The sequence below is a fragment of the Hoplias malabaricus genome, chromosome 4 (assembly GCF_029633855.1).
Source record: "Hoplias malabaricus isolate fHopMal1 chromosome 4, fHopMal1.hap1, whole genome shotgun sequence".
Taxonomy (NCBI): domain Eukaryota; kingdom Metazoa; phylum Chordata; class Actinopteri; order Characiformes; family Erythrinidae; genus Hoplias; species Hoplias malabaricus.
Window position 1 is genome coordinate 19,709,987 of NC_089803.1, and position 26,219 is coordinate 19,736,205.

A 26,219-nucleotide genomic window follows, 5' to 3' on the forward strand; every position below is an offset into this window, starting at 1 on the left:
ACAGTGGCATGCTTTTGGAGGCACATTCAGGCTGGCAATTAAATTTCATATTTGGCCACATTGATGTCATGTCTGGATTGAGGAGAAAGTGGTTAATGCTAACCATGTTAGCCAGGTCTGATTGAAAATACATCAAAGTAACTATGTTTCAAATTGGGCTGCATTACTGTTTCCATGCCTTTACTGACAAACTGACTAATAGGCAGCATCAGCTTTTGTTCTTGTGAGCCAAGTTCACATAATGTCTGGTAAACAGCCTCAATAGTCCGCTTCTGAGTGTGGGAGAAGGCAAGTTGAAGGAGTTTAATCTTGTGGACATGGCTCCTATGTGTATGTGTGGGGGTGCGTGAGTGTGTGTATGTTGCGTGGAAGCTCTTGTCAAGGGTTTGGCTGTGCTGATGCTTTGATAAGAGCCTGTCCCAGCTGTGTGTGGAATCATCCAGAATGAGCCGCCGACCGAACACTTTACCGACCAGCTGCGGACCACTGTTATTTGAGCTCTGCATCTTTCAGTTCATAATGAACTGCCAAATGTAGGAAATTTGCCAAATGAATCAATATTTTCATATTGAATCAAGTTCCATCAAATTGCACTTGTATTTCATGTTCACACTTTGAGTATATTCAGTGAACGAAGGCACTTGGCATTTATAATCATAACACAGATTATTCCCTTATAGATTATCTCAAGTTTCTTATATTCTTTCTCTAAATCATAGGTTCCCAAACTTTAAATCACAAGGGGCCAATGTCCCATATTGTAGGCCAGGGCCATGACACAATATACACCAAACAGCCAAAACATTAAATCAACGTCCTTGTTGTCTGTCTGTAGCTTTTTTTAGAAGATATTTCAGAGCTGAGAAACAACATTGTAATTCTAATGTAGAGGAGACTCAAAGAAAATTATGTGAACTTCCAAAACTGTAGTGTTTTTTTTTTTTGATATAGAGAATATATATTTCTATAATGCTTTTGGTTTTTCTGACACAAACATCTGAGTATCTTCTATTTAATATTATTTTGACATGAAAGTCCTTGACATTCCACAGCAGTGTATGAGGTATAAAAACCATACAGGTTCCGTCAGTGGATTGGGGATGTGACTTTGAGCATCATTAAAGAAGGTCAAATAAAACGTCCTCTTGGGCCACACTTTGGGCAGCCTTGTTCTACGCTATAAACCTAGCTTTTGTGGATTACTCTGTCATTTACCTACTACACCATGTAGAGAGATGCAGAACACGAAACATGGGACAATTAATTCCAACAACATCTTATTGCAACTTTTAATACAGTACAATATTATTTACAAAAAGCACGTTTGAAAATACAAAAAGAGTAGAAAACATTGTTTTTTCTTCCCTTCCAGAGAACTCATTTTGTTATAAAAACAAAGACACAGAGATATGAAAGCATTAGCACAAATCTCAGCCCACTGGACAGTGGACGCCATAGATTGTGAAAACCAGATTCAGGAAGGCATGCCGAGGCATGAAAGCCATGGCTGTGTTTGTGTGTGTGCGTGCATGTGTGTGTGTGTGTTTATGGCTGACCCTTTGGAGATGTGGTGCTGCAGTGCAGACATCGAGACACTTTTGGCTTTGTATGCACTAACACACTCTCTTTTGGTCTCAGTATGATTCTGTAGGTTCCCTGGGCTGCTGTATATCAGCTGTGGGTTAGTATGTGGCTGGAAGATGTGAGTGCGAGTCCATTTCTCCGCCCCTGTTCATCAAGGTTTATTTTCAGGAACGTTAACAAGAGTTCAATGCTCAGATGATTTGTGTGTTTGTGTGTGTGTGTGTGTGTGTGTGTTTATCTGATGGCGACACAGGCCGGCAGATGAGGCGATTTGCTCTGTGTGAGAGTGTGTTTATCTGGCTGAAGCAGAGGTCAGCAGATGAGCGGGTTTGGTGGGGATGGGCGGTTTGGCACATGGTGAAGTGGTTTTGGTGTTCGGAGCGTTAAAGTTCCGCCTCAGCTGAGCCACACGGCTTCCATAATTAGAGTTGATCGACTTTTCATTGGCCACACCTACACACAGAGACAGAGAAAGCGGGGTGAGCAGTGAGTCTATTGTGACATCATAGATGACAGTTAGAATTTGAATCTCTTAACATTCCGTAATTCATTTCTATGGGAAGAGAGAGAGAGAGAAAATGGGTTGACAGACTGTAACTAGTGAGGGGGTAACAGTATGACATTTCATCAAGTTTCAAAAACATTGCTGTGAGGCTTTGATGGCTATCATCCACAGGAATGTCTGTGAGATCAGGAACTGTTGTTGGATGAGTTCTGGATCAATACGCCAACCAATCCCAAAGCTGTGCCCCATCACTCTGGACAACAATGTTGCAATGCTCCACTGCCCAATGCAGGTCACACTTTATACCCCTCTTGTCCAAACTTTGCACTGGTCATGGTAAACTCATGGTAGGCTCATGTGCAGCTGGTCCAGAACACCTCATTGTGGATACATTATTCAGTATTGGAATTCACTAAATATAAAGTGATAGACTTTTGGATTGAATGCATTAATAATTGGAGCCTGAACATATCTATTACAATATCTGAACACTAGAGGTCACAGTCTATCTGACCCACATCAGTATGTACTGTTTCCCATGCTTTGAGCCATTAGTAAGTTGTGCAACAACAAGACTTTTTTTCAGCCTTCATAATTTGTTGAAGACACTGAATATGATATTATAAACTCAGTATCGTGAATCAAATCAAACCTTGACCTGAGACCATCATCACACCCCTGGTCATTAGACATTTGGACAGGACATGAGGTTAACCTGGAGCTCAAACAAACATTCAATCATCAGTCGTGTAATGATAAGCTGTTTTATTGGCTGTAAATCTCTCCAGCCTGTACAAAGCTCTGTGGACCCTGACATGGACCAGCTGGGAATTCAATATACACAGCTGTCTCTTCTCTCTCTCTCTCCCTCTCTTTCACACACACACACTCTACTTCTATCCACACAGGACAGATTTGGAGGTCACAGGAGGGAAAGCAAAGGATAACCACACTGTAGAGAGAGAGAGAGATAGAGAGAGATAGACAGACATACAGAGAAAGAGAGAGAGAGAGAGAGAGAGAATAAAGAATGAAATACAGGGGGATAAGCAAAGAAAAGAGGAAAAAACGTATATCAATCTGAATGTGTTAAACAAGGTGAGATGCATGATTCGGAAACTGCATGAGAGAGTTACAAGGAGAGAAGTGGAGAGAGAGAGAGAGAGAGGGGAGTGGATGGACAGTGCTGTAGAGACAGATGAGCCTCAGAGGAGCAGCCAGAAGAGTGAGATAGACCATATTTTTAGCTTCTCCCTGAGGGCTTAAAGCCTAGAGCTAACACACTCTTTCTCTCTCTCACACACACACACACACAGGCACACACACACACACACACACGACCCATGGATGGTCTGTTTTCTCCCAAGTGACACTGCGCACCCTACAGTGGCTTCAACGTCTACACTTACCTCTCTTCCCCTTTCCCACCCCCTCCTCTTCTGTCTGTCAGCCTCCGTCTCACTCTCATCTCCATATCACATTCTCTTCTCTTCTCCCTCTCTCTCTCCCCCTCTTTTTCCCTCCACTTCTATGTCTGTGTCAGCCTGTCTCTCTCTCTCCGTTTCTGCCCTTTGATCTGTACTTCCTCTTAATGTCTCTCTGTCCATTCCCTGCAGCCGTGACCCTCTGACTGTGTTGGGCTGTCGCCATGGAGACCAGGGTTTAGAAATGGGAGCAAGTCTGCCCTCTTTCTCCACCTCTCCCTCTTCGTCTCTCCCACTCTTTCACTGTATAATTTGCACAAACGAAGAAGAGGAAAATGAACTGTACTTGGTAGAATGTGCTTTCTATCAAGAAAGAGAGAGAGACGGAGAAAGAAATGAGTGTAAGAGAGAGAAGCTAATACTGAATGGGACCTGGCCAGTGTCCATCCAGTTCAAGGGCTTTAGATTCCTGAGCCTGTTTCACCACCGAGTTCAACTTCTGGTCTGTTTCATCACACTATGAGCTGTATATACACCGGTGACAGTATATCAGTTGGCTCATAGTAATAGCAGATATTACAAACCCACAGCACTTTCAATATCAGACAATAACTGTGCCAATAATAATTATCTGAGAAAATCAGCCAATATTACCAATCCATGCTGTTATCAGTATTGAATGAAAATATTACAGGCAATCCACTAATAATTTTTTTTTTCTTTCTGAAAATTGAAACCAAGTGGACTATGGATGTTGTTAGTTTTCCATTCCATATTTGTCTTCTGTAATTCACTCACCCATCTGCATGAGATTTTGGACTAAGGAAAAAAACTACAGAATCAGACACAGAGCCAAGCCTGAGATGAGGAATTAACAAAGGAACCCTGGAGCTGTGTGGCACTGACACTACCTGCAGATCCGACTGAGGTGCCCCGGCATTGTTGGATTCTACTCTTGTGTTTAGGGAAAAAAAATTGAGAACTGAGATCTATAAACACACACCAGCCAATATTTCAAAACTTTCATATCCATCATATATAATTGATACGTACAGGTTTCCATGGCCTGTTAAATTATTTAACAGGCAAATAAACAGTTCTCTTAAAACTGTGTGTTTGTTTCCTTGGGCCAAGAAACACCCAGACTCCTTGGTTGAATTCAAACTGACAGCATTACAAATGGAGCTAAAAATGTCCTCCACAGACATGCCCATCCAACTTGGGACTAAGTGTCTGAGCTCTATTAATGGAATCACTCTGTACGTAACCCACCCCTTGTTGGTACAACTGACCCACATTCTGTTACACTGTACAGAGTCAGAATTGTTCACAGTGGGGGTGATGGGAACTGAACATTCGAGGGCTTCTAAATGCCCTCTTATTTACCACAATTTCCCAGAAATTACCGCAAAATTATTTCCCAGAACTAAAGTGTAGGTTCGCTGATGTTTTGGACATTTTGACACTGATTTTCTGTCACAAACATCACCAAAAATATTAAAAAATATATAAAATAAGCAATAAATAAATAAAAAAAATGCACAGGATAAAGAGGTAAAAAAAATAATGATTTTGTTTTCATCACAGTTCTGGTATAGAAACAGCGTGTAGGATTGGGGTAGGGTAGTGTTTCACACTTTTAAACCTAGGAAAGCGTTCCATTTCCTCTGCACCAACACACCCTTCTAATTAGTACAGAATCAGTTTCTTCATGAGGATGAATTAATTGAGCGTGAATAGAGGTCCTGGCGTCCACAAGGACCAGGAATTAGAGAGTAAGAATGAACACTGTTCACTAAATACCATGTAATGATTAATTAATAATATATTATGTACAACAGAGAACAAAAAAAAAAAAAGAATAAAAGCTAGGCCCTCCTCCATTACTGAACACAGAGGAAAAAGCCAGCGTCAGTGCTGCTACACGTCCACTAGATGGCACTCATTACACACTACACATCCTTCCCATAGAGCACACCACACCTTTCACACTGTTGATTTACCTTTCTCTTGTGTGGGCGTGTCCTGTGGGCTGGGCTCAGTTTTGACTGACAGCTGCTCCTTGGCGTTTTTCTGCAGATTGAGCTGGTTCAGTCTCTCTGTTACAGACGTGTCTCTGTCTGTCCTGTGGGGTTTGGACGTCACATCACTGTTGTGATTGTTAGTGGAGCTGGAGGAGTCTGAGGAATTGGAATCATCTCTCTTTTGGTCCTTCATTTCGTCCAGAGAGTCCGAGTCACTGTCCTGCTTCGTGGAGTCTGACCCTGAGCCTGAGTTTATGTCTTGGGTTTTCTGGAAGTATAACACAACTGCGTTCAGGAGATCAACTCTGACCGACTCGGCACAACCAGGCTGCTGTAGAGAAGAAAAACTGACCAATGGCTTAAACTCAGCTACTCAGTTAAAAGAAAGTGGATTTAAACACACATTCTCAATGAATCATCAATGGATATATGGCAGGTTGCAGTGTTGTAATACATCTATGTATAATTTTACCTTGAATAACATCTTCAAAATCATTGTGGCACATCACTGGCTTGTACCAAGAAGAATAGAGCCTTTGTTGCTGTTATTTCAGGCTCAGCATTACAGAAACTGCACTGTGTAACTTTTGGAGGAGTGTAGGAAACCATCCTCCCCTCCCCCCTCCTGCCTCTTAATTTCAGGACAGTGCTGTAAAAGTAATTTATACACTTCAACTGTAGAGGGAGCCCAGGAGTAAAGTTACTGAATTCTACCTAGTGTTACAAGTGCTACAAGTCCATATGGACTTCTGTGTCAGGACTGGACTTGACAATAGGAAACACAAAAGGGAATTTGTTTCGTCTGCGTTCACGCATATGAATGCATGCATTTTTGTATTTACACAAGCACAATTACTCAGTCATACTCACTTTGAGCAGTAGCTCTATTCCTGGCTTTGTGTTGGCCGGCTGGACAGGTCTGTTGGCCATGTTGCTTTGGAGAGGCATTGTAGCTTGAGGTCTGTTTAAAAAAAAAAAGTACCAGAAAAGAGCATTACTTATTAAGACACTACTGCACCATTCAAGGTGGAAACTGAACATTTAATAGCTGGAGAATATCAGCTTTGTGGGGATAGGTCCTATTCAGCTGTCCTCAAAAACAGCTTGTAAGTGAAATTCCAGCTGGGCCAATAGCATGCGTGTAAGAGCTGTATATTTAAGGAGTACACTACCTGTTGGCTTTGCTGGGGTCAGTCTTCTTTTGCTCCCTGAGTTCAGACAAGATGAATTTGGGTGACGTGTTCTCCTCCATTTCTCCAATAATACACACATGCACCTCTCCGTCTCGTCCCAGGAGCCAGCTCACACTCTTACAGGGTCCTGAGGACAACAAACAGGGAAAAAAAACTTAAATTATTCAATCATATCATAGATTTCTGGAGTGTTTTATTTCATTCTTTAATTATGTAGTTTGCAATGTAAATATAGACAGTTATCTGAGAAGATTTTCATAAGTCACATAACATTTAAAGCACCTTTATTTATAAAGAGAATCAGTTCTCTTCCCAGTCCAAACAGTCCATAAATGGAAACTAAGCTTCAACCACAGTCCTTTTTATTCATTCATTTTCTTTAATTTCTTCATCCTGTTCAAGTTTATGGTGGAACCAGAAGCTATCTGGATTCACTGGGTGCTAGGAAGGAAGACACCGTGGAGAGGGCACTAGTCCATCACAGGACATCAGCCCGTTTTGAATAGCCTTTTTTGGGATGCTGTTAACTCCTCTGCTTATTCAGCTAACAACAGTTTAGTCCCGTCTACTCAAAATTAAGTTATAGGTTGTGTTCAGTCAGGACTGCATTTGAGTGACATGCCATATATAGCAGGAAGTCCAATAGATCTAAGCCATGGTAAAAAAATAAAAATAAAAATGGATTGAGGCGAGAAAAAAAACATTATGGAAAAATAAACTGATACAGAAAACAACAGAGGATCTCCAGCATATGTAAACATGATCAGATGTAGGATTTGGACCCTGCATCAGAGTATTTTTGTGCAAGACCAGCAGAGGGCGCCACAACACTAAAGATTTAGATAATGGAGCTGTACAGAATATATTCTACAAAAGAGGAACTTTGTTTATTAAAGTAAAGGAGCTGTATATGTATGACTTTCTTGTAAATAAACATTTAAATAGTTATCAGCATTAACTACATGTTGATTGGTTAGGTGTCTGGAAATTAGGCACCCTAACATTCATCATTATCATGTTACATTCATTAATTCATTCATTATCTGTAAGCGCTTATCCAGGTCAGGGTCGTGGTGGGTCGAGAACCTACCTGGAATCAATGGGCACAAGGCGGGAATACACCCTGGAGGGGGCGCCAGTCCTTCACAGGGCAACACACACTCACACATTCACTCACACACACGGACACTTTTGAGTCAGCAATCCACCTACCAACGTGTGTTTTTGGACTGTGGGAGGAAACCGGAGCACCCGGAGGAAACCCACTTGGACACAGGGAGAACACACCACACTCCTCACAGACAGTCACCCGGAGCAGGAATCGAACCCACAACCTCCAGGCCCCTGGAGCTGTGTGACTGCGACACTACCTGCTGCGCCACCATGCCGCCCTTCATATGATACAGTTTCACTATATATCCCAAATGTAGCAGAAATCAAGAAAACATATTCAGAATAACTCTCTCTCAGAGTATCCATCCCCAAGCTAAAACTTTTTCATTTTCTTCTCTTTACCTCCCCCTCTCTGTCCTAGTATATCTACATGTCTCTTTTCCCATCATTCCCTCCCCTCTTCTCAGTAGACCCATGGCTCTCTTACTGTGTTTCTCTCTCTCTATCTATCAACAAAGTCGGTAATCCACACGTCCCTCTTCACTGTTTCTCACACCATCCGCCTCATCATCATTCCAGTGTGATGTAACCGTATCGAATGCCACAGAACGTAACCTCAGCAGCTGATCGCAGGTTACGAGAGCAATCCTCGTTAAATTGTCTTGTCTTATATAAGAGAACTCTGAAGAATGTTTCACTGGTACACCGGGGACAGTGCGGTAGCTTTAGGCCCTGCAATAAAAACTAGAAAGCACATTCCATCCATCTCACTGGAGGATAAACAGAGTGATGGGAGGAGTGCAGACTCAGAGGAGCTTCATTAAAAACATGAGACAAGTGATGGGTGAGACAGGTGAAGCACGAGGAAGCTGGAGGGATGTTCAGAATTCACGTCAGGAAAAATTCACCGCACCAAGGAGTGTGACAACAGCAACAGGGCCAGCAGGAGACTTGTGTAAGAAACAGGTTCAGCCAAGCACAGCGGCAGACGCACGGACAGACAGATAACCTGACAGCCACAGAAGATCCAATAACAGCACAGATTCAGAGCTGAAAGAAGAGATCAGGGGTTTCAAAGGGTGTCAAAGCATTAGTGCCTTTCAGTCAACAGCTCCCCACACACACACACACACACACACACACACACACACACACACACACACACACACACACACACACACACACACACACACACACACACACACACACACACACACACACACACACACACACACACACACACACACACACACACACCTTTAATTAGCATTATCTTTTTGCCACTGGACTATGTGATGTCCTTGTTAATGATACCTAAAAAAACCTGAAAGTTATTTTTGTTTTGAAAATAAATGATTCAACCCTTTTTTATTTTTTCCTATAATCTTCCTGTAGTGTTTAACTGAGGTACTTATTATTATCATCATCAACCCTGACAGTGACTGATCAAACCACCTCCATAGTAGTGAAGGTCTGATCAGCTGGAGATCCAGGCCTTCCGTGAATTCAACAGGCCTCTTAGAACCTCAGGCATCAGCAGACTGTCATCTGACTTTCACATTCCTAAAGAGAAAAGGTACATATCTCCTCTCAGATAGAAACCATAACAACCCAAAAATACCCCCACCACAATTCTGAACTTCAGAGAACACAAACCTAAGAACAAAAGGTTTCTCATGAGCCCGAAATGTAAAACAGAGCAAAAAAAATAACTAAAATTCAATGCAAATCTTCGAGCAGAGAGGCAAATCAGCGAGGAAAACAGAAACCACATTCAAAAGTGCTGGCACGAAAACAAATCCACGAAACAACAAAAAGCAACAGATGAGAGCACGACACGTAACCACAGCCAAACAAAAGCCAGTGTTACATTTCTTAGAGGTTTTAGGTTTAAGCAACTGCTAAGAATATAGGACACTCCATTCTTACAGTACAGCACAGTCCCTCTTTATTATCTTATCTGTGTTAAATACACTACATGCCCAAACATGTTTACGCACATTTTGCAAAGAGTCATTTAATAAGCAATTTCTGCTAACTCACATTAGGAATTCAACCTTGTACCGAGGGAAAACGTAATGTCTCCTACAGCTTACCCAGAGGAGCAGATACTTATTTATAACATTTGACAGACACTCTTTTCCAGAGCTGCTTACAGTCTTAAATAACACTACACATATAAGCTAATGCAGCTTTAGGAGTCTTGCCCAAGGACTTTAATAGGCATAGCAAAGTGTTTCTGTTTGAGTTTGGAGTCAGTAATTCTTTTACTTTTGCTATAATCACCCACCTCTACGTGCAGACCTCGACATATATTTGCATGGCCGCTTCCTGCAAATCCAGTACAGCTCCAGTGAACTAAAGAGTTTGTGTACACATTGCATTGTACTGTATCCTAGTTTCCCATCAGTATCAATGTTTCAGTATTTGTGCTTGTGATCTGTTTGTATTTGCTTGTTATCTGCTTGGTGGTGTTACACTAAATCAGTCACATTGTTGTGCACGGGCCCGCCACCACTATTTAGCATAAGTAAACACATAACAGTGTCTGAGCAAACAAGAAATCATGACCTGTCTCGATATTGTGGGTGTGTACACTCGTGTATGAGCAATGATGTCTGTTTATTGTGGACTGGGTCACAGAGGTTCAAGTGTGTGTGCATGTATGCGTGATGAATGTGCACTCTTGACGCACCTATGTACATTTAAGCACCTATTATTCCACTTCATGTTAAGCCAGTAAAACAAAATAATACCTTCCCTGAGGGTTGTGGGGGAGGCATTCATTTGGTCACACTCATTATGACCCAGATAATGACATTTATGAAATATTTAACAATAACTTGGATTATTTATTTTAATGCCATGTGAATACGCCACCACAATTACACTGGATGAAAATATTTGAATAAATGGACAAAAAAAAATTAAAAACTACTATAAATAAAGCACTGTCACTGTGTTAATAGAACATTTTACTTCTGTTACATTTTAATTGGGTGTTTCACAAGTGCCACAAAGTTTGCCCTATCTTCAGGAGATCACATTATTCGACTCACAGTGATGCCAGTGATGCCAATGTCAAATATCATGTGTTAAAATGTTTGTTCTCTTTAAAGGCTAAGCACCACTTAATGAACCTCCATGAATATTTCACATTATTTTAGTTACTGACATAAATAAGTATGAATTAAAATGAAAATAGCAGCTTAACTTGCTTTAAAGCTGACAATTTTATTAAATTGACGGAAAAACCCGAGCTCGCTACAGAAATTCTTGAACGCAACCGTGACGTCACTGGTGGACAACAGCTGAACAACGCCGCGGTAAAACACCGTTATGACTGACTGTTATGACAGTATCTAGCTAAATAACCAACATTATTCATGACAATAGCCTAGCAATAAGCTAAACTCAAATGTAGAGGTACCGTTATTCTTGTAAATGTGATCGAAGTCGAACTCGAATTCCTCCGACACTATAAACCTCCGTAATGCAGCTACGTAGCCGAGTATAATCTGAGCCACCGAGTTTAGCAAGTCAAGCTAACGTTAACTAACACCAACTAAAACAGGCAACGGTCTTTTAAACTTTATTCCTTGAATTAGTAAGAAATAACATGTTTTCTGACTATCAATAAACACAAGTTAGGAACTCAACTTCCACTGTATTTATTTGTTTGACACTTTCATAGAGCTGGTGCTTAGCTTTTAAAACAAAATATTATAATGCATTGTGAAATCTTGAAATAAACTTATTGAAATAATTGAAGCTTATTTTATTGTCTCATTTGTGTATTAAAACTAAACAGTCTTCTGTAATGCATTATAAAATATAAAGCTCCTTATAAAGGCATGTACAAAAAGCATTATGAATACAGGATTCATAGGAAGCAAATCTGCAACATATTTGGATAAAAGGCCTGTGTGAGATAAGACTGGTAAAAACTTACATTAAGTGCATTTCCCAACTGGACACTCCGTGTTCCAGACACATGTGTTCTGTGAGTTAATTATGTAGTCTGTGTTTGTGTGAGGTGGGATTAGTATTTATGGGGTTAAGAGAAACTGCCCTTTTCAGACGTTTCAGCTGTTGTGGAGCAAGACAGGTGCAAACTCCAGTTTCATTCTGCTGTGTACACAAGCCTCATCAGCCAACAGAAACCACTGCTGTTCAGCCTGGACAGTTCTACAACACACCATCACTGAGTCAGCATCCACTCAGAGAATCTATACAACACCAACGCACTGACTTACTGAACTTGCACATGAACACAGAGAGAGAGAGAGAGAGAGAGATTTACACTACCTTCACTGAGTAATGTATAAATAAACAAAACAAATAAATAAATAAATGGTGAGAGTGTGAGAGACTTAATATGCTAAACAATACAGAAAGTGAGCAGGAAATAAGATAAATGAGAGAATGACAGGGAGTAAGATGACAGACACAATAAGCTGAAATAGAGAAAGGGCAAATTTAGCAAGGGCTTCAATTATGCCTCAACTGACGTAAGCTGATAATTCTATGGAGTCAAAGACGTTTAGAGGGTCAGGCCAAGCCTAAAAACATGCCCAAAAGAAAACCATCAAGACGCTGGCCACGTGGTCACAGTATAAAGATAGCTTTGTGTCTAGCAGTACAGCCGTAATACAAAGGCTCCATGACGTCAGGCCCATGTGGCAGGGCACATTCTGATGAGGTCAAGCAGTGTCCATACCTGCAGGTGTGTATATGTGATGTGTCTGTTCTGTGAAATGTTCTTGCCAATAGCACTGACTTTCCCCACAGTGTTTTTTTGAATACAATGCAGCAGAACAGGATGAATGTGGACTGGCCAGATTCCATCCGTTGTACAAATCTAACCCCATGCTCTTTTCTCTTCCTGGGAAAAAGTTCCCAAAATGTTCTGCAGCTACCATGTCTCAGATTCCACACATGCTGAGTGTGAATTACCTCTTATCTGCAATGCTATGCATATATTGATATGTGTTATTCATCTACTCACCTGCCACTTCCCTACAGAATGTACACTCTGAAACATTAAGGCTCCTAAATGGTTTTTGGCCTGTGCCTACAGTTCACCAGGTTAGGGGAAGGGGTTACTGTATATTTTACAGCATCCCCAATCAAACATCCTCCTACTCATGGGTTGCAGTCATGTTTGTTTTGTTCTGGCGTGGGTGCCATACTGTTGTCTGGTTTCAGACTTCTGCACTAATGTAAACGAATGGGAACACTAATAAGATACTTATACACAGCTCCTCTCCCAGAACTCTCCCAGAACTGGCAATAGTCTCAAAACTCAGAAGCACAGAAGCACACTACCTCTTTGCGTAGCATAATGAGGAAAAAAAACACTGTTATGCTATGTTAGCCATATTAGCATTTTCATCATAACATCTAATGGAAACCTGTTAGCGCGTTAGACTCAACTATGTTTCTCTGCTTGTTTCTCTCGTGAATCTATGAGCTAGATCACATACAAGCTTCATTGATTGTGTTACTTCATTTAATAAGGACTGGTGACACAAGCCATGTATTCTTGTCTCAAGTCCTGCTGCCCCTGTAAATCCTACTAGTGGGACCCAGATTGTTGCAAATATGGAATAAATATGGGCAGCCCAGTAAATCTCTATTCATGGGGCTCAAATTGGCCCAAAGTGTGTTGTCTAATTATGGAAAGAATGTGTTTTCAGGTGGGCTGCCCAAATTGGTTTTAATGTTTAAATCATCCTAGTTCTATCACTGACCCAGGAGGTCATCCATATGGGGAGACCACACAGAAAATGGGAGAACAAACCAGAATATTCAACCAAGGTGGGGACTGAACCCACAACCCCAAACTGCTTTTTACTGTTTGTAAATTTTGAACAATCCAGTTTCGGTATCAAAACTATCTGCTTTGTCAATCATGAGCTTATAGGAATGCATGTGAGAGTTATGTAAATCATGAGTGGAATTCAAATGGCATTAGGTTACTGTGTGAAATTGCAGAGATGTAGTCTTAGTATTGAACTTCACTGTGGCCCAATCTGAGAGATGTTCAATCATTCAGACACATTGCATGCTAAAACTGCTATGTGAAGAATGGTAGAATTTATTTTATAAGCCTTCAGTGTTTAACATTTTTAGAGTGCCTGCAACTGGAGAAGGTCTTTGTAAATGGCTTGTGTGTCCCTCCCTCACGCCTCAAATTAATTTCCCTCAGGGTTTTGTTTTAAAAAAAACATTCTCAATCCAAGATGAGCGTGAGCTTATCCTTTAAAAATGTGTTTGGTTTTCTATTAGATAATGCAGGACATTACAAGCTCTGCTTCCTCTTTTATGTAGGGGATGATCTGGCACCATATGTTTTGTTTGGACTGAATGAGAACTGGCTTAATCATGCTCTACTGTTCTAGGAATAACTTGCACATAAACAGAGAATGTTCTGAGCACAAAAATACCGGGGCATTTTGTTAGACCGTCCCACTGTGAACCTGGGATTTTAACAAAGGCTAAATGACAAAAGCAAAAATTCACCATACTACAGGAAGGTGAGTTTTTCAATGGCAAAACCTCCACTACCACAAAACAAGAACAGAAGCCTACTACCACTTCCACAAAACATAATAATAATAATAATAAAAAAAAACAGAAGTCAGGTCTTATACTTGCTTGTACTGCCTCTTAAAGCTAAATGTGCCCAAAAAAGGTATGTTCCTTTTAAGAGCCTTTCAGTTGCTGTGTTTTTGTTTGTTTGTTTGTTTTTCTTGGTGCTTAAAGCAATTTGCAAGTATGTGCAACTATTTTAAAAAATCAAAATAGTAAAAATGTTCTAAATTTAAAGTTAATTATTCTAAAAGTATAGCCTGCTCGGTGTGGTAGGCCTTACTACTGTATGCAGCCTTGGACATGGTGTGGTTCTAATGTATATAGCAGACATCCTGCTGTTTGTTATGTTAGAAGGAAATTCTTACCTTTCTTTGGCTTGGGCTTTTCTTTCCTCCCCTCTTTTCCCTCCTTCTCCTCTCTTTCCTTCCACCTCCGCACTTGCTCCTCTCTCATCTTTAGAAAGAGGGTCTTCTTCTGCTCCTCATTCAAGGCCTCCAGGATGTCTGGGTCGATGTACATGTCTGCCAGGATCTGCTGCAGCATGATGGAGCGAGTGTTGGCTGGCTTGGTCTGAACGGTTTATGTGTGTGTGTGTGTGAGTGAGTGAATGCAAGTAAACAGTACACTCCCCCTCAAAAGTGCTTCCCCTATTCTCTCTCCTTTTAGAGGGAAATGTACGGCTCTCGTCCTGTAGCTGGCGCTGTTTGTGTTGTTTCTTCTCTGATCATTCCTTTCACTCGCTGGAGCTCTGTGGGGACAAAGGCAGAGAGCATGGATACATTACAACATCTGTTGCCATTTGGTACAGCCTGACTTTGTCTGGCACGCTTCCATGTCTCTGTCTAAAACCACCCAGCTTTTATTCTTAAAGAAACAGTTTGATTGTACTTGCTACATTTTGCTAACTTTGCCAGTAAAGACTCACAGCCAGGCAAGGCTCTATTAGCCATGCTAAATTTAGGCTAATAACTTCTACATGAACTTAGCCACGTGCTAAGTGTTTTCACCATTCATAAAATCTGTAAACGTTATTTCCTCCTTTGTTCAAATGAACCACCTTTTTAGAAATTGTGCTAATTAGAAACCACCACACGGCTAGCACAGAGTTAGCAAACACTTAACCAGTTTTAACACATCCTTTAGCAGCAGGCATTTCAAAAAAGCTAATATCTCTTTTAGCCAAACAAGTCAAGCCTGGAAGAAGGGACTCTTACTGGACATTCCTCACTTTAAGATGAGCTTACCAAATGTTATTACTGTTATCACTGTTCAAAATAAATGTTCTCCACACCCTTAAATACAATGGTGCCTAAAAGATTATTTCAAGTGATTAAAGTTACCACCAGTGAGTGGTTCATGGAAATACAAAAGCAGCTCTTCAACAGGATTGCTTTTAAAGTACTTTTTGACACAGCTGTTTTCTTAAGAGTGCAAGAATGTCCCTCCTCCTGTTGGACAGGCTTTGCGTCACTGCGTTCTTTTTTAAATCATGTAGTAAACAGTATCTGTGAGTATTTACACATGAAACTGTTTTAAAGAAACTTGTTCCTAGTTGAGTGGAACCTGATGTCCAAAAGCTCACAAAAAAATTTGAGACCATTTTGAAAGTTACATGTATAGACATTTAAAACATTTGAAAAGAGGTAAATGCAGGGTATCTAAAAGCAAAAGCCAATACCAACCCCAACTGCCACCATTTGTGTTTGTATCAGACATTACTGCATTATATACCATAATGCAAAAAAAGTACATGATTGTTCGGTAACAACTGAAAGGGTTTTTTTTTGGGCTCATGAGAGTAGCCTCTGTTCATATGATCCCAAACCTCTGCATGTGCTGACAAAGACAGTCTGTTTTAGTCTAGCCTTCTGTTTGGCCTTTCTGTATTCTCCTCATGCTTTTCAGCAGCTGCTGTTGATTTAAACAAATGAACCCTTTTCTTTCACTCACTCAGTGTACCCATCCCTCATGACTATCTAGTTCATCCACCAGCCTTTATCATGAACTGTTGGTCTGGCTTGTGAAGTTTGAGGCACCCTCCTTCCTTTCTTTTTTCTCAGCCCTGTTCCATCACTGTTGTCTTGTGATTCTCAGTGCCTCTTTGTAAGTTCATCACATGTATCAGAAAAGCAGTTCACACCTCCCCTACAGGGACCTGCCCTCTTTTCAAAAGTACACATCAGTGTGTTTTTTCGGTGTGATCATTCAAGTCACAAAGCCTGCATAACCATGAGCACCACCCATTTTGGCTTATATTCACATCAACTTAATGCTACAATTGTTTGTGGTCAGCACAGTAATCAGATACAGTCTTGGGGGAAAAAAAGAAAATGGATGTACCGTTGAAGCAATGAACCACTTTTGATTCCTGAAATATCTATTCAATGAATGGTTCTTGAAAATGATAGGTCTAATGTGGCCCTCTGAGACTCCTGAATGGTCCACAATAGACCTGATAGAGACAAAATGCACTCTTATAGTGGTCCTGGAGGACCATTTTGTAAAACAACTCAACTGTCTGTTAGGGAGCTTTAAGCATTCAACTCCGCAGACGTCTGGTTCTTATCACCAACATAGTGGACAATTCTGAGTCTGTGATTTTTCCTAGAATAAAGCATTTTATATCAAACCACTCTGAGTGTTGTTTACGTGTCTTTCTACCCTTTTTTTATTATACCTTTCTTTCTTTACTTTCCTTTAAGTGCTTTAAAAAAGCCTTTTAAAGTTACTACATTATATAAATGTTTCCTGCAAAAGTTTACAGTGGACATTTTTTGGGACCAAGTTATAAGTGAGATTTATAAACACCAAACCAATGATAAGAATGAATTTTTAAGAGACATCCTAATGTCAGCATGAAAAAGTTAACTGGAGAGAGGCCTCTAACATTAAAGAAAAGATTTAACTGTGAAATAGACTCAACAACATGGAAAAAATGTAGTATGCCAATAATTAAACATTATTAATGCCAATAATTACGGACATAATTAAACATTTACACAGAGAGAGTCAAATCAGATTCTGCTTTTAAAAGCAATGAATAAAAGCCAATGCAGCCAGAGGTCAAACTCCCTGTAACTCAGCCAAAAGGAGCAAATCTTTCTCCAAAAGAGCACAAAGTATGAGTTAACGGAGCAGTCCTAAAGTGCTCAGAATAAAACAAAGAACAGAAGCTGAAAAATGAACAAGGTTCTACTGAAGAGTTTGCTGAGAGCAGAGAAAGAGAAGAAAGTAAACACATACTCACATCCTAAAAGAGAGCCGGAGAGTAAGTATAGCCGAGTTAGTGTTTTAGTGTGCTGAAGTGAGTGAGTGTGTGTATGTATGTATATGTATGTGTGTGTGTGTGTGTGTGTGTGCGCTTACTTGCTCACGCCTTTGTATGTGAGTGGGGTGGAGTGACATCATAGCATTCCTCTTTGTTTCTCCCTCCCTCTTCCCTCCCCTTTTCTTTCTTTCTCATACACTCAACACAGCCTTCTCCCCCATCTTACTTTACTCAAAGGGGAACTCCACCCATCTGTCAAAATTTCAGTTATAATTCAGTCTTTGAGATGAAGAAACAAACAAACACATAGGGTTTTTTAAAAATGAAACTGTTGATTTTAGAGAAATGTATAGACTCAGTTTCTACACAATAGTGTTAACAGGAAAAGAGGCACGGCTAAGTCTGCAGCCAAAACATATTTGTATCATTTTGTATAACATGGTTCTATGAGAGAGCCTTTAGAGCCATCTAACCCTGCAGGAAACATCTTCATACATCTGGTTCCTATCATTACCTCTGAATAATTCTGACTCCTTGAGTTTCTGTTGAGTGAGACATTGAACACCAAACCACTTTGGATGAATATACTTTGGCCCTGGATCTTATTGTTGCAATTATTAAAGAAAAAGAAAAGTGTTTTATCCTTTCACATGTTTTGGCCCCTCACACCTTTTCATATTCTGATTTATTTCATTAACTTTGTAATCCTTCTTTTTCCACACGTTCTTTCTCCAAGACAACAGTGATCCTCTTGAGAAGACTGAGACAGTTATGAATTGCTCAGCCAACACACAGGCTGCTGCCCCATTACCAGTGTTTCCATTGATCAGACAGGGAGTGAGGAGGGGGTTGACAATAAAAAGGGGCAGAGAGGGAGAGAAAGGGTGGGGCTTCTAGGGTTATTTGGGCTCGTCTTTATCTACAGTATCTAGCCTGGTAATATATCAGATTAACTAATATCAGGACAAAGCAAGATACATAACTAATGTTTAAAAAAAATGCATTATTCACTTATGAAAGGAAGAAACCCAGAACAGTTTTTGTGAAGTGTGTTTTTCATAAATAGATAATGTTCAGTAGACATACAAGTAAACAACATGATACATGGAAGAAATATAAATATATATGTCTATGATAATATATATATATATATATATATATATATTATCATATATATTATATATATATATATATATATATATATATATATATATTATTTAAAATGTATATACCAATATTCTCTCTCTCGCTATATATCGCTATATATATATATATATATATATATATATATATATATATATATATATATTATGGCAAGCCAAACAGGAGGGAATATTTAATGAACATTGATATATATGGAATGAACATCGAACATCGATATATACGGAAAGTGCCCTGATATTCAATACCAGTCAAATGTTTGGACATGCCCACTCAGGGAGTCTTTATTCTGGGCCATTTTCCACATATTGTGAATGTACAGAACCAGTCAAAGTTTCTGCATTGTAAGTGAATGTGGAAGACATTAAAACTATGAAGGAACACATATGGAATTATGTAGTAAACAAAACAGTGTTCAATAAACCAGAATATGTTTTATACTTTAGATTCTTCAAAGTAGCCACTTTTTGCTTTGATAAGAGCTTTGCGTTCTCTCAGTCAGTTTCATGAGGTCGTTATTTGGAATGGTTTTCAGTGAACAGCTGTGGCCTTATCAAGAGTTGATCTGTAGAACTGCTTGCTCTCTTAATGTGTTTGAGACCATAACTGGGGTTGTGTAGATGTAGGGGCTGGTACACAGTTCTATACAGTGATAGCTCTATTCCACCAATGACTAATGAGAAGATGTGTCCAAACTTTTGACTGGTACTGTATATAGAACAAACATTGATATATATATATATATATATATATATATATATATATATATATATATATATATATATATATATATATATAATTTATTTATTTAACTTGGTGCTGAATCTTCATGGTGAAATAGGTAGTGTTGCCATCACTCAGCTCCAGGCTCTTGGGTTTTAGGCTTGAGCCCTGCTCTGGTTGACGGTCTGTGAGAAGTTTGCTGTGTATATGGTTGTTCATTCTATATCATATCTATCAGTGTTCATTCCATATTAGTTCTATCAGTGTTCACAGTTTTTATACATATTCACAGTGTTATACAGTGTGAGACAGGCTGGTAAGAGCCTGGTGATGATGTGCTGGTGGTCACTAAAGACAGTGAGCTGCACATCAGTGATGAGCTGAGCATTCTTCACCTTCTGCAGGACACAGAGTGTGAGCCTGCAGTCCAAATCTGTCACATCATCAAGAGAAAAATCAGACAGTGGCAACCACAAACTATTGAGCAGCTGAAGTACTCTGTCAAACCAGAATAAGCAAAAAACTGCACTCTTCAAATATAAATCCGTTTAGATTTACAATTGATCAGTGAAAACATTGTAAAAATGTTACTTTTGTCAGTTAAATATAAGTTCATGAGAATTAACAAATTGTGTTATTGCATTTTACAAAAAAAAGAGAGTGAGAGAGAGGGGGAGTGAAAAAGTGTGTGAGAGAGCAAAATGGGGGTTATTAGGGTTAGAGACTGTACTTGAAACGCTTTATACAAAGAGGTTCTCTGACAAAAGAGATGAAAAGTTGACTCAACAAAATCTCTTTAGCTGTTGAATTGCATTTAGTAAACACTAAATAGAAGAGGCTGAAAGAGGATTACCATGCGGTCAGGTTGTTTAGGGTTTATTTGCAAGTAATTTCTGCAATGTGCCAAACTAAAGGAAGAAGAACGCAAATGATTACATAGGGAAAGTCCAGGAGAAAGAAGGATGTAGTTCTGTATTGAAATAGCTATTAATATAATTCATCAGTAACTACTCCTACTCCTGGAAAAGTGCTTACAGAGTCCTGTTCAAACAGAAAACAGAGCTTATCTTAAAAAGGTTGTGATTATCGGGAGTAAGTGAATTTGTTCACATTACAAGCCTCACTGCTCAGCTTTTCTACCTTCACAGGTCACACTGAGAAAACTAAATTTTTGCTGTCTACTTGTCCAGTTAATAAATGATCCAATGAATACGGACCTTGTAGTTAAGGGTGATTTCCTCCTGTTTGGTAACACTTGCAATAGAAGTTAATGACAGTTTAACTAATTATCCTCCAGATGAGGATAATGTCACCAAGCTCTATCACCAGTCAGAGTGCCAGAATATCAACTAGCATCATACACTGATGTGCTCATAACTGTTTTACTTTTTACAAAGTTACATATATCAGTTTTTCCTCAGTGTGAAAAAGCTCAAATGTGCTAGTATGGGTGTCAGAATGGATTAGATACCCCTGCACTAAGATGACATAAGCTTGTTAGGAATATTATGTTATTAGCACCTATGCTAACTTCCACAGAACGGATGATTTTGTATTTATTTCAGACATAGAAAAAAGCTTTGTTTGATGGCATTTGGTTTTTTGTTTGATGCTTTATAATAGCATACATTTACCAAAAAGACTGAAAATTGTGTGTGTGTTTTTTTAAAGATAGGAATGTTATCTTTGGTAAGTATGACAGATAGCTGTCTCAAGCTGGTGAAAATGGACTAGAACTAGAGAAAAAAATCCCACCTGAGCACATTCTACACAACAATTTAGATAGTGCTTGCACAATGACAACAGTAACACGCAAAAACACATGAAATCTCACCAGTCTAAGTGTTCAGTGATAATAATACTTCAACAAACAGCAATACAGCATTTTTCAATACTCTATGGTTCAGATGCTGTAAGACACACAGCATTGGGCTGTGGATCAGAACTTTGTCCTCGACATTGATAGATCTCAATCCAATAGCCTTGGGTTCAGGTTGAGTGTCATTTGTGACTCTTAATAATCTTTTATGATCTGTACCTGACCTCTCTAATCTTCCAAAGCCTGAAAGCCATTCAGTTATTTCAACCATGTTTGAAAAATCTCAGAGAGAAGCTGTTTCTACAGCAATGGGGCAAAAACTCCTGATTAGTACCACAGAATTCAGAATTAAATTTTTTAAGAGCAGGTGTCCTCAATTTGGACATATACTGTGCCTGCTATCGTGTGGAGTGTTATAAGATACCCATCAGAGATGAGGACTCTGTACTGGGTATTAAGTTATGCAGTGTGATATTTCATACAAGGCTGGTTTTAAAGATTTGTTTATGTTTTGTGTGTTTCATAATGCCATACACGCAACACCTGACTGATGACACTTCCCATTCTAAGTCGGCCTCCAGTGAAAATCAACTTTTTAAACATGTCAGTGTGGTGTTGTTCGCAAGCCAGAGGACGCATCATTTACTTTAAAAGTGCAGTATTCTAGTGACATTTTCAACAAGCAGATTCAGAAAGCCAGGGGTTGTGATGTTATACATCTAAGAAACCAGTTCTGTCAACTTCATAGTTTTGGGCTGTCCATAACAGCTTGAACCATAGGTGAGCGGCAGAGGCATACACATTGATCGAGTTGGGGACTACTTGTACATTCATTGATCTGTGTATACTAAATGAAGGTGAACCTGTTAAAGGTAAAGATGTTGAAACTGGCTGTTCGGAACAGGGCTGTTTAGACACTGAGAATGGTGCTCTGGTTCCTATTCCTTTAGTATTATGTCCAAAGCATATCACAGACAATAATTTAAGGCCCTATGAAACTGGGGGAAAGGGGTACACCACCCTTTAAGGCATTAGGTCTTGGAATTCACTTCTGTGTAATTCTGATTAACAGAGAGGAGTTTTAGGAGTAAAATCAATGACAGGATGAGGACTTCAAAACCTAAAAACAAAAATGTATGAAGGTGTACAGAAATTGCATTAGACAAGCATTGTTCATGTGATTTCCCATCATGCAATTACCAGGGAAAATACCTGCAGAGCAAGACACACCAGCTGTCAGCTATAATGTGTTGTTCATCATTCCACTAATTTTCTGTAAGCTGTGCTCCTCCTGTTTAGCAATCTGAGCAATAAATCAAAGTTTATTTTGAATGCTGTCTTACATATACCCACCCAGTCTGTGAGTGACTCAGAGGTGTTTTTAACTTGGTGTATTTTGTATGTCCATAAATGTACAGCTGGTGCAGTGTGGCTTAACACATGATAAGAATTTCTACTGGAAAGTAATTTCCTTATCTGGTGCCAAGTAGAGTCACGGAGAGTCACATGACTGCATTTTCATTACTAGACTGATTGTGTTGGATGACATATATATATAAAGTTTCGGTAGGTCAGTATCCAGAAGGTTGTGGGTTCAAATCCCAGGAATTAAGCCATGGTAATTCCTCATAGGCAAAGCACTCAGAACTTAGCAGGAGACCCTGAATTGCTCCTGAGCTTGGCATTGTTAGGCTGTTAAATAACAATAGGAAGTATGTATGGTATAGTGCTGGATGATTTGGAGTAAAATGTATAAATATATAAAAGCTAATTGTGATTGCCTTCATTCTTACTCCCATTTTAGGTTGAAGGCAAATGACACACTCCTGTGAGTGTTTTGTAATAACAGGAAACAGGACGTGGGTCTTTAAAATATTTACCTGTTTAATGTGACCTAACTAACGGGAAGGGATTGGTGAAGTGACTGGCTTTATTGTTTTTACATTTCCTGTAATTTTCCTGCTGTACATGAGGCTTTGAAGACTTATCACTGTGTACATACAAAACACTGGAACTGGAGAGTGGATTTCACAATGTGACTTAATGTGACTTTAAACACACTCAACTACTACACAAAGAGCCTTGACCTGAGTGAAGTCTGGCTTCAACCCATTCCAGGCTGGAGATCCTTATTTGAAATTCTACTAATTCTTGCCCTAAAAATAAAAGCTAATCTCAAAATAAATAACCCTAATTTTGATCTATACTGTATTCTTGTTTTTCCTTTAGTTCTTGGTTCAATCTACAGAGGCCCTAAACTATTAGCGAGCAGCAGCTGAAACATGTCGTGGATTAGAACTCTAAAAACATATTTCAGTTCATCAGAATTATAAATTTAGACGTTATTCCCAAGAAAAAATCCCTAATATCTTAAAGTTGTTTACATGTAACTCTGCCTTCAGTCAGTACTCCCTGATCTTTGAATATGAAATTAATTCTGGCTTCCATCTCCACTTTCACCTTTGCTGCTTGCCTGCAGCTCTAAATCCCCACCCTGCAGTCTGACAGGACCGGTTCCTTGCTTTTTGATGTAATAAATCTGGCTGTCTGTATTTGCCTGTTTGACACTATCTTTGAAACACTGCATTACGAAAAACATCTCCAAAACAGTAACTTTACAGGAGAAGGAACGCCTTCTTAACGTTCAGTGAACCTCAATGTAAAAAGATTTAATTCAGTCATTTTAGAGCATTTCCACTGGTCCATTAATCATGACATCATGACATGTCAGTAAATTAAACATCTACAAAATGGAGATACATGCTTTTCTTTGGAAGGCAATGATTTTCAGGATCCCATTAGTCTCGCAGATACTACTGCAAGAAAATCAGCCCAAACACGGATGTTTCTCTTCTGCGTTTACAGCAGCCTTAGTTTAAACTGGTTTAAACACATGCATTTTTTTAAACACATTTGTTTCATTATAAATGTGTACATTTGAGTCCATATACTTTTGAGGCGACTCTATCTCTGCATATTGTGCATGCGTTTTTGTCAGACATGACAACCCATATGTTAAGATACAGTCTTGTTTTACACTGAGACATGGACTAAGTCTAATCCTGCTCAATGAACTGTGTACTTTACGTGAGACTTATATAAATCATGCTGTGATATTTGGGAATATATTAAATCATGCTGTGATATTTGGGATTCAGTGGAATGCAACAAGCACTGACTTGAAAGTGAAAATATGTTAAAAATGTGATTGTTTGCTGTCCATCAGATTTGGAAATGCTCAGAGACCTGCAGCCAAGGCAATGGGGGTCTTTTTCATGTGGTTTAAGGCTGAAGTGTTCAAATGTATCAGAAAGTTCAAAATCCTGGTCAAAGTCTAGATTTGTAGTGTTCAGGGAAAAAACCTGCAATGCTGTTATTTCTCTGTTTTTTGTTTTTTGGTGTTGCTAGAGATAGCATGATATGAATGTGAGCTGAATTCCACACATTTAAAAACCAAACAAACCAACACTGTGGCACAAGACAAAAGTGTTTGTAGATCACCTTTGAGCACATAGCAGAGCAAAGCTGTCTGTGTTTGCAGACCGGAAAACCATAATATCAGGGAAAACCATAGTGTGTGTTTATGTTAAATATATATATATATATATATATGAATGATATTGGACTGACTGCCACCACTCAGTCACAACTGACAATATGTAAATATTAAAGGACTACTTCAGTCCTAGCAACTTTTAACTGAAACTGACACCTTTCAAATTGAAAAAACACATATTTACCGCACATTTGAATACTATTAATTTTACAATCGAGCTCAGGTCAACCGAGAGCTTTTGTGACAACTTAAAGCTCACCATAAGACAATAATTCAGCTGCACTCGCTGTGTTTTTCGTTGGTTTGCCAAGGGCCAATTATTTTCTGAGAGCAGTATGGCTTCAGGCTTTTTATTAAACAGCTCACGGATGCCACCTTTTGGTGTCTTCCGTCTTTTCAGCTGCATTTCCATGGTTTTTCCATTAATTTAGCTCAACGTAAAAGACGTATTGTTTATACATAATGAATAAACACACAGCTGAGGAATTTCCAGCTTTTTAAGACTTATATACAGTGTGCAGAAGACAGAATTATAAGCATTTGAAAGCCTCCTAAATCGTGGAATCAAAATACTAGGAACTCTTGTTCGTTAAGGAAGCGAGATACTACAGTCCCAGAGTAGTAGGTGACAGTTGTGATACCTGGTATCTGGGTTGCAAAAGAAGACGATTTCCTTATGTAAGTTTTAAAGAGTGTTTGTAGTTGTGAGATGACAAACTGATTAACACAAGGTGAAAATGATGTCAACGTTTTTTTGTGTATAAAGTGCTAGAATGGTTTTTGGAACGGTATGAATCCGCCAACGTCCGTTTCAAAAACCGTCTCAGCAATTTTTGATAGTCTCGCTTGAGACTAGATATTGTTTATGAAAAAAAGATTACGCTGTCTGTTTTGTATGCAGTGTTAACTGATGGTAGTTTCTGATGATTTATTGTTTTTTTTAGTGTAAGTTTTATGTAAAACAAAAATGATTTTGTGGTAGTTCACTTAGATTTCTGCATTTTCTTCTGTTACTGTTTTGATATTCAGTTTTGTACATATAATTGCCCACTTGAGACTAGATCTAAGCTCAAATCGGCTTATTTACATATGTCAATCTTAGTGACCACAGCATTTGTGTTGATATTTTAGGGGTCAGTTCCAGTGGCCTTTTGCAGTAGCAAAATCATACTCTGTGAGGTGAATCTGAGTAGTGGTCATAAGTAAGGTAATATGTGTTGTTGCACAGATTTTCGACCAGGTGGGATCTGAC

General features: G+C 39.2%; 1 protein-coding gene across 2 annotated transcripts; it reads right to left on the reverse strand.

Moving 5' to 3' along the window:
• Positions 1-1,288: 1,288 nt before the first annotated feature.
• zgc:92242 (uncharacterized protein LOC436899 homolog) lies at positions 1,289-17,831 on the reverse strand. Of its 2 annotated transcripts, none has more exons than XM_066668650.1 (6): positions 17,807-17,831; positions 14,806-15,188; positions 6,710-6,857; positions 6,408-6,498; positions 5,517-5,805; positions 1,289-2,037 (listed from the first exon to the last, which is right to left on the reverse strand). In XM_066668650.1, the coding sequence occupies exons 2-6, from the start codon at positions 14,981-14,983 to the stop codon at positions 1,877-1,879; spliced, it is 867 nt and encodes a 288-aa protein (XP_066524747.1). In that variant the 5' UTR covers positions 14,984-15,188; positions 17,807-17,831; the 3' UTR covers positions 1,289-1,876. The 2 variants fall into 2 exon arrangements, with proteins under 2 accessions (XP_066524747.1, XP_066524746.1); XM_066668649.1 differs by lacking the exon at positions 17,807-17,831 and adding an exon at positions 17,688-17,799.
• Between the last annotated feature and the right edge of the window lie 8,388 nt (positions 17,832-26,219).

What these genes read in the sequence shown, in the direction of transcription:
- zgc:92242 (XM_066668650.1), bottom strand. Translation starts at nt 14,983, where the DNA reads ATGCTGCAGCAGATCCTGGCAGACATGTACATCGACCCAGACATCCTG. An exon ending in GAATAGAGCTACTGCTCAAA is followed by an intron (nt 5,806 to 6,407) that starts GTGAGTATGACT and finishes TTATACTTCCAG; the next exon opens with AAAACCCAAGACATAAACTC. An exon ending in CACGCCCACACAAGAGAAAG is followed by an intron (nt 2,038 to 5,516) that starts GTAAATCAACAG and finishes CTCTGTGTGTAG; the next exon opens with GTGTGGCCAATGAAAAGTCG.